This window comes from Carassius auratus, unplaced genomic scaffold, assembly GCF_003368295.1.
Source record: "Carassius auratus strain Wakin unplaced genomic scaffold, ASM336829v1 scaf_tig00005420, whole genome shotgun sequence".
Classification (NCBI taxonomy): domain Eukaryota; kingdom Metazoa; phylum Chordata; class Actinopteri; order Cypriniformes; family Cyprinidae; genus Carassius; species Carassius auratus.
This window is the reverse complement of record NW_020523657.1, coordinates 50,291-59,859: the sequence shown is the minus strand read 5'-3', so window position 1 is coordinate 59,859 and position 9,569 is coordinate 50,291. Positions and strand designations below refer to the sequence as shown.

Below are 9,569 nucleotides of genomic sequence, written 5' to 3'. Positions count from 1 at the left end.
TAGTACTATAGAGACAATTATATTGCTCTTATTTTAGTATTGACTCGACCTTCCTATAGCAGATAAATGGACCTGCCTCAAGCACATCACGAAAGGGTGTGATTAAATGTATCCTACATGTTCCATATCACCGGGTAGGACTCCAATCATTATATTAAAACACACACTTGGCGGTGGAGTGTGTGTCCGTATTTAATCATCTCAGTGTGGGAGGTAGACAAGGAGACACGGTGTCATTATTCCCATCAACCAGCCCTGTCTTGCCCTCCCCCCACCCCCCCACCCCCAACCTGCTGTTGCCAGGTATCCACTAATTAGCAGCTGCTATAGCAATGATGAGTGTTCCAGGTCTTTGATTAGAGAGAACGAGAGAGAGAAAGTACACAACTATACAGCAACTGCCTGAGGGAGGGGTAATTAGTAAGGAAAGAACTGAGTTTAATCAAAAATGCCACCGGTGCCAACACACACACACACCTACACACACTCGATCAAGGGTGGACGAGCTAGCGGGTGGGCAGCCAAAATGACTCCTCAGAGAGCAGGATTGGAAAGGGGCTTCAGAGATGAGCCGCCCGTATGTGCCTCTGGGAAAAAGAAAAAAGTATATGGGCAGGAAAAAGGGAGAGCGAGACACAGGGTGCAGAGACTAATAACTCTTGACAGCTCAAAACGGACTTGAAATGCCATGCAAATTAATAATTTTATCTCATGCTATTAGTGCCAACAAACTGCACTGTACCAGCAGGAGATATGGGACTCCTCTTAGTGAAATATATCTTTTGATGTTCATTCTTTTTATTTCGTGCTATTACTAGTAAAGAGGAAGAGAGGGTCAGTTTACATGCCACTTGAACTGAACACATTTAATTACATATATCAACATTGCTGGGATATACTCATACATTAAAGAATAAGATAACTTTTTTAATTTATTTTCACACCAAATGAATGCATTCAATTCACGGCCCTACTTTTTATTATTTTTTTTATAGGGAACACTTACTCTAGCTCATTTTATTAGCCCTCACTCCACTCCTCCTTTCTCCTTTAGACCAAACACACAAGTTCACTCATTTCGTCTAATGGCATTAGAGTAAGTGGAACAGATATAGTCATTTACATCAACAGCTGCTTTTTGCATGCATTAGACTACTCTATTGGATGGGTCAGACCTCATTTCCATGCAAATGAGTGGCACAGAATCAAAGATGACTCTCCCTGCATACTATTTGTGACTTGTGAAACTATATATGAACACTGAATCTGGAAATTAAATAGGATATCTTAGGCACATTAGATACGAGAGGCTGGAGTCGCTCTTGAAAATCACTTTTCTGTCTATTCGCCATTAAAAAAAAAAGTATGTTCAATATAATATGAATGTAATCCGGAAATTCCACATTCATCATGTCTTTGTCACGTGACCTATCAGCATCAGTTTTGTTGCTTTACAGCCATTCACAAATTCTCTCTCTTGGCCTCATGGGGTAGTAAAGTGTCCACTTACTTAAGAATCTTGTCGGAAGTATTAAATCATTCAGTTTTGTTTTGCTTACTGTTTTATGAATACTGTGTATTTCAACATTCAACTCTTTTCAGCTGATTTTCACCTACTATAGTATGTTTTGAATGTAGCCAATAAAATCCAATGTATGGAGTCGTGTGCTAAGTAGAGCATACCAAATCAATCACTTATGAATTTCCATTTCAGTCAGGACACTTCCTCTGAAGGTGGCTGCTCATGTAGGCAAAAGATAGCAATATAGCTCACTTGGTTTTGAAACTGAGCCGAGCAACTGTCACTGAGATGAATGGGAATGCTAATGAATAGCTTTCTTTAGGTATTATAGGCTTTCCTGATGTAAAGAGGCCCATAGTCCTAACTAAGGGGTAGTTTGGAGATGGCAGTGGGCTGGAGGCCTCCCAGTTTTCTGCTTCCGCTCTGGTCTCCCTCTTTGTGGGAGAGTTAATAATACAAGTGGCTGGTCTTGGCAGGCCTTCAGACAGCAGGACAACAATACGATTAGCTGAGTCACAATACCACACACGGCCGTCCACTGAGTCACCATAATGAAATCAGGAAGCAGCTCCTCTTCATCAGAGGAGAGCCTGGAGGGGAGAGCCAATGCCAAGGAGGAAAAGAGTGAGGGGGGGTTAGATGAAGCTGGAACAACCACACAAAGAGGACAGTGAGGAAAGCTGCTGAATCTTAATGAGGCTGTCCGGTGCTTTCTGTCTCACTTTCTTTAACCATCTCCATTTTTCTTTCTCTTGTTTGCTTGTCATCCTTTGTCTTTAAAGTAAAATATTCTGTTGCACAGTACAGTCTCAGACTTCAGTTCTAAGGTGCACCAAATGCCATCTGGAATAGTAAATGGCAACAAGTAATAGATGGACAAAACTGATAACTGAGGTAAGACTAAAAGATAAAAAGACAAAAAGAGAAGACACGAGGGAGGACACATTAATTAGGTATATTATATCATACCATCACCTCATGTTGCAGGATGATGATGCATGTCTCATGTTGCAAAGATCTGTACACAATTCCTGGAAGCTGAAAACATCACAGTTCTTGCATCGCCAGCATACTCACCGGACATGTCACCCATTGAGCATGTTTGGGATGCGTATACGACAGCATGTTCCAGTTCCTGCCAATATCCAGCAACTTCACACAGCCATTTAAGAGGAGTAGACCAACATTCCACATGCCACAACCAACAACCTGATCAACTCTATGCAAAGGAGATGTGTTGCACTGCATGAGGCAAATGGTGGTCACACCAGATACTGACTAGTTTTCGGACCCCACCCGGACCCCCAATACATTAAAACTGCACATTTTAGAGTGGCCTTTTATTGTGGCCAGCCTAAGGCACACCTGTGCAATAATCATGCTGTCTAATCCGCATTTTGATACGCCACACCTGTGAGGATGGATTATCTCAGCAAAGGAGAAGTGTTCACCAACACAGATATAGACAGATTTGTGAACAATATTTGAGAGAAATAGACTTTTTGTGTACATAGAAAGAGACTTAGATCTTTGAGTTCAGCTCATGAAAAATGGGGGCAAAAACAAAAGTGTTGCATTTATAATTTTGTTCAGTGTATGTTTCTCTTATGGCTTCAGACGTGTGTTCTATTCGAATGTAAATGCCCAGCGAATGGACATCACATGATATTCCGCCATGATTCCAGTTCAAAGCGAATATATATGATCCATTGAAGGTGCACTGAAGTGTGCGAGACGTGGATTTAAATTCTATTTATTTACAGAGCTATATGATGTCACACTTGTCCATGTGTGAAGATGTTGCACAGCACAAATCTGTGAAAGAATGTTCCAGAGTGAGGTAAACTTCAACTAATTTCCCCTGCTCAGTGAGTAGGGAGCAATGAACACTGTGTAGGGACCATGTCAATGGGAACACGATTCATGCATGGAGCTCACATATAACAAGCTGATTAACTGAATCAGGTGTGTTAACAAAGAGAGACATACAAAATATTCAGAGCTTGGGGGTGCGAGGACTGGAATTGAGAATCGCTGGATTAATAGCATGCTGAGCAAAAAAAACCCTGAGAAAGTTGTTAGCAAAAGAGCGACCAGTGTGAAGAATGAGTCTGGTGCCCTCAGTTGCCCAGCTACCCCGGTCAACGATCTAGCATCTCCGCACAAAATTCTCTGGTGCAGCCCCTGGTACGGTACATCAATGCAATTTTGAAAACATGGCCAAAGCAAAGTTACACCACTGTATCTGATGATTAAAAACTATGACGAAATATACACCGCATCTTCGTTAACAAGACAAGATGGGACTGTAATGTTATTTTAGGACTACCGGACATTCAAAATACATCCTATAGGCTACGGTCTTGTTCTTAAAAATGTGCGTCCCTATCATTGGATTGCAGTGGATGGATAGACACCAAAACGCGAACTAGCGATCTGAAACAACAGCCTTAGCACCTGAAGGGGTAAGGATGAGGTGACCAGACGTCCCGTTTTTTCCCGGGAGTCACAATTCGTTGTCGATTAACTTAGAATTAGTGAAGGCGGGAAAGGCAGAATCATGCTGATAGAAGTCCTCTCGTTCGCGCACACTCCACTTCTTCAGTTATCATATACAGCGCGTGATCTGTTCTTAGTGCTAAAATAGACACACAGAAGTAAAAATGTCTTTCATGTACAATATCTCACGTAAATAAAGTTTATGGATTCAGTGAACGTGAACAGGTGCACTTCAGTGAACTTATTCTGCTTCTTTTTCAAAAATAAATTATATATATTTTTATTTTTTATTTTTTGGGTGAACTATCCCTTTAAAAGTAGTAAAAATAGAACAACTTATAACAATTATAGTTATATATATACAAAAAATAAAATTGTCATCATTTATTCAAGTTTTTCCAAATTCAATCCTTGATTCAAATTTACATGATTCAAGTAATGGCTAAAAGTAATGACAAAAAGTTGACAAAAATGCAATGACTTTTTCGTTGACTAAAACTATATGAGACTCATATGACTATAAATGTGGCTAAGACTATTAAGCAATTTCGTCTCAAGATAAAGAATAAGACTAAATCAAAAATCCTTGTCAAAATTAACATTGGTGTGTTGCTCCATAGATAAGTGAATGAAAACTTGAATAAAAAATTATTTGAGAAAATGCGAAACCGAAGCATTGTCCACTGGTAGTCTCAGACATTTGTACCCTATTATATGCCTTCTTTAAATGAGATAAATTTTGTGTGATAAAAAAAAAAAAAAACTGAACTAAATTTGTATTTTTGAAGTCTTTCACACCCCATCGCACTTCAATTATCCATGATTTTGTTGTTGTTTTATTTGGAGGTTAGGTTGACTTGTTAAATTGCTCTAATGGCATCCAAACTTTTATTCGCACAATGCTGAAAATTCAGCTTTGCCAGGGAAAAAAAAAGAAGACATGAAAGGTAACTTATGTTCACTGTAAGTGGAATGAAATGAGCTAAAGAAAGAAAGAGAGAAAATGAAAGAGGTAAGGATATGAAATATAGCTTTGTCTGAAGCAGCAGACAGCACATCTAAAGTCTAATGACTTCCAGCACAGCCACTGTGACATGGTCCAGTCATCTTACCTTATAAGCCATCAACATGATCAACAACCCAGTGTGCAGTACTCTCTCTCTCTCTCTCTCTCTCTCTCACACACACACACACACACACACCACTCTCTATTACTCTATAACATCTCTAAACCCTATGAGAACCACTGCAAACTCTATAGGACTCAGTAATAGCGTGGACAGAGCATCAATCCGGCTCATTGCAATGGCTCAGACTCAGGGTTCAAATGAAACATAAGAGTAAGAAGTAAAAATGAGGGATAGCTCACTCAAAAATTTAAATTGTCATAATCTGTTGATGCGACTGTCATTCGTAATGCTGCATTGAGCAACGGCGATCAGTTTTTAATAGTAGTGTCTGTTCTTTAACTAAACAAAATTATTTTTTATTACTATGATGGTGTGTGGTGGGCAAGTGATGCAAACATGGCACAAATTAACACCATCAACACAGACTATCACAGCGAACCTAGTTACAAACATTATTCAAAATATCCTTTTTGTTCTGCAGAAAAATGAAATGCGTATGTGTTTGGAACGACAAGAGGATGAATTAGTAAAATGCTGAAAATCAGCAAAATTACTTGACTATCTAAGAGCACATTTAAGATACCAAAATTAAATTCAGTTTAGTGGCTGGTAACAAATGTATATACTGTATATTTGTAAAATTTCACAATTGAAATGATAATCTGATTTCAATTAAATTTCAAAGTTTCAGAGCTAGACCAACAGCAGTATAATTTAAATATTGTGGTGACAGTGAGTGTAGTGCACATATACACACAGACAGATACACACTCAGAAAAGAGAGCAAAAGGTCATGGTGCTAATAGATCAGCGCATCAATGTCAGATTAAAACCATGTCATGTACAGTCATGTACAGTAAGTACTTACTACAGTAAGTGCTCACATACTGTAGTAACCTCTCATTTATCACCTGCACTCATCAGTACAACACCGAACCCTGAACACAGATTCATCAGCCACACTGGCTATGGATATAGATCTTGAAACCAAAACTTATTTTTAGCTTTTATATTTATTTAGATCCATTGTCTTTCGCAAACAGTATGACAACACTGGACCTCTCTGTTGGCCCAACAGTTCATACAATGTTAATGCAGTTGACCGGCGTACAACAATATAAATTCAAGAGTTTGAGGTAAGTTAATCTGTTTGTGTAGAGACTTGTGTAATTCTATCATGTGATCTCAACATGGCTGCCGCAATATGGAGGCCATCATGAAGGGGTAACCCACCTTACGTAGAATAAAATCACTTTTTCTAAGCTTAATTCTCGTATGATTCTACACCTTGATAAATATATATATGTTAAATGCACTTCTGATTTCCTTTGATGTAAAGAAAAATGTAAAGTGCTCTTTTTTTGTCTCTTTCACTAACTGGTACAACAGTGAACTTCATACTGACACCTATTGGTGTGGATGCAGCATGATGCAAAACTCTTCCTTGAAGTGCCAAATGTCTCAAGTAGAATAAAACATCATACCATATGAAATGACGTTTATACCAACTGAAATGAAAAATGTTGAATAAAAATAAATAAATAAATAAATAAATTACATGACAACATCATCAATCACAAATAATTAAAGCTGAATTTAAATGATAAATTATCCTATTCACACCTCTGTGAATTGCTGTAAATAAAAACACTTTAAATCAGTGTGGAACTAATGATGCCACTGACAAAAAGCACCCTGTAGATGTGCTTCATCTTTTTATTTGTATTTTTTATAATGTCCAAACTGGTTTCAAACCAAAAGTGCTCAGTGGCATATCACAACAAGAAAGAGATTTCAATAACTGCCACAAAGTGAGCTCCTCTTTCAAACTTTCCAGCACTTTGTTGTATGTGATCCGGTCCGATACTTCCTAAATAAGCATTATTCTCTCCGTTTACAACTAGCTCAGGTGTGATTCACTAGCTGTTATTGCCATTTACTCTCCATAAAGATGGCGTAAGGCCCTGCAGATGGGTCTTGTAAAGCTACGGTCATTCTATTCTAAGAAGTCTGTTCAATTAGGCTTCTCTGATTTCCCCGGAGAGCGCGCCTCTCTTTAAAACGCATCATTAACACAGGCTTACCTCTCCCAAAGGATGGCCTCACCCCTGCCCGACGCAGAGCAGACTAGAGCCAGCTTACAGCAACCGCACACTAACACACAGAAACCATCTTTTGCCATCGACCCAAACTTTTGAGGCCTAGAAGATGAGGACCTCTTGAAGAGCTCTAGCCTATACACTAACTGTCCACAAACAAAATCGTAAATTCCACTTTGTTATGTCTGTGAAATAATTGGCAATTATTTCTGTGAAAACAGAAATGTGAAGGCCTGCACACATTTCATCTGCTCACAGACAGATGCTGTGGTGCAATAAGGAAATACATTTTTCAACACTGGTTTATTGTAGTATAAATTACTATATTTCAGACTGATGCTGTCACTCTAGTAATCCTACATGCATTTTTTGCCATATAAATATATTAAAAAACACACATGTTTCAGCATTACTCCCAGTTTACTCCCAAACAAACTTTCCTTTAAAACTGATTCAAACTTAAAATTGTACCTCGTACCCTAAACAATAACCAACAAATATTTTTTTTTATACATTTGAGTATACCATGTCTTATTATGAATACGCATTTTTAATTACACATTGTGATATGAAAAATCAGTCAGTAAACAGCCTAATAAAAGTTTAATAAACTAAAGTAATTCACTGAGAGCTTTCGTTCGATAACTTTAAAGTTTAAATAATAATTTTGATGACTCATAAAAATAAAAACAATTTCTTAAGAATCATCTTTGAATTGGACATCTCAGCTCCCCCTGTGTTTGTTGTTGCAATTACCTCTCCCACTGAGGTTTTCACTAATGCTGACTGCTTTATAGCACATTGGCGTTCATCAATTTATTGATAAAAGGAAAATGAAAAAAAAAAAAAAGTCAACTAGATATTAGCTACAACATATCTCCAAAGTAATGAAAAACACAAAATGTCCTTTTTGCAGATAAAACAAACAGAAACCAGGTTAGGCATCTGAAGACTTGTATTTGTAGCTCAGACACTTGCTTCAAAGGATCATGGGTAGTGACAGGACACAATTCCCCCCGCCCACCCCCGACTCTCAAGCACTACCCCGACTCACCCCTGACTTCTCATCGAAGATCTTGATCCCTCCGAAGGACACGGTGAGAAAAACTTTCTGTTTGTGTTCTCCTTTAGACCGCGCAGAGGCTGCGATTCCCTGCAGACGAAAACAGAAACACGAGAAGAGAAGAAATGAAGATAAAACAGAGCAGAACGGAACGACAGCATTCGCTACTTGCAGCAATCCTTGGGGAGAATTAGCTTCGCTATTATGTAAAGAAATGGATTCATTTTCTCTCTGTTGTCAGAGGTTCTGATACAGTATTTGCTGGTTTGGAGTAACTGGGGAAAACCGACACTATACAGGTAGAAGCTGTAATTACACTATTCTGCTGATATGATTAGACATATCAAACCATCCCCACCTGGAAGTGTATGTGATACTTCCTTGGTTCTTTCAAACAACTCTTCCCCAAAGAACCACATACAGATGATGGATTGAAGTGTTTACAGAAAATACTGTACATGGGAAAACACCAAACATACAAAATGCTGTTCATCCGTTCACTACACCACCATGCATCTTGACAGTTTGGATGAAACTGAAGAAAAAATGGCTGACTTTACTCATTATACATCAGTAGTTGCCTGTAGGTGTCTCCTATATACCCTCCTCACCTAATGCACCTCCATAATGAACATAATAAAATGATATTTATATATAATATTATATATAAATTATACCAGATATCAGAGGAAAAAGCCTGAATGTTTCTATGTGCAAGCTTGTGTGTTGTGCACATTAGTGTAGAGCAGAGATGAATTACCTGTACAATAAACTATTTAAAATGTGAATTCACCCAATTAATGTTGAGTACCCAGTTGCTACAAATAAACATGCCTGAGATATAACCTCCCACACTCGTCCATCGCTGTCAACCTTCACCTTCTTTCTGATTTGAGTGATCGATGTATCTGTCAAGCTATCTAATGATGTTTAAAGTGTGAATTCTTGATAAAATGTAGTTATATTATGAACTGTTGGCATTAATTGTTCTTGTGATGGAGCGGTAATGCAACGCTCTCAGTGCGAGTGAAAACCACGACACTCCAACTTTCAAAAAAAATCTTCTCCTCGCTCCAGACAAAAAAAAATAAAAAATAAAAAAACACTGAAAGACAGTGCATATAGCAAGGGACATAATCATTAACTAATTAACAGGCTTTTAAAGTAGCATTTTTATAGTTTTGCCAATAAAATTTTGATAATTTCTTACAAGAGGGACCATTTCATACCAGAGGGAGCATTTTGAAAGGCTTATA

The 9,569-nt window shown here is 38.2% G+C and overlaps 1 protein-coding gene across 1 annotated transcript in view; it reads right to left on the bottom strand.

Annotated features, from left to right (window-relative positions):
* Positions 1-8,283: 8,283 nt before the first annotated feature.
* LOC113070928 (disabled homolog 1-like) overlaps positions 8,284-9,569 on the bottom strand; it is a 44,624-nt gene continuing 43,338 nt past the window's right edge. The window contains exon 3 of the mRNA XM_026244276.1: positions 8,284-8,403. Within this exon, the coding sequence (XP_026100061.1) occupies positions 8,284-8,403 (120 nt within the window). The remainder of the gene's footprint in view (positions 8,404-9,569) is intronic.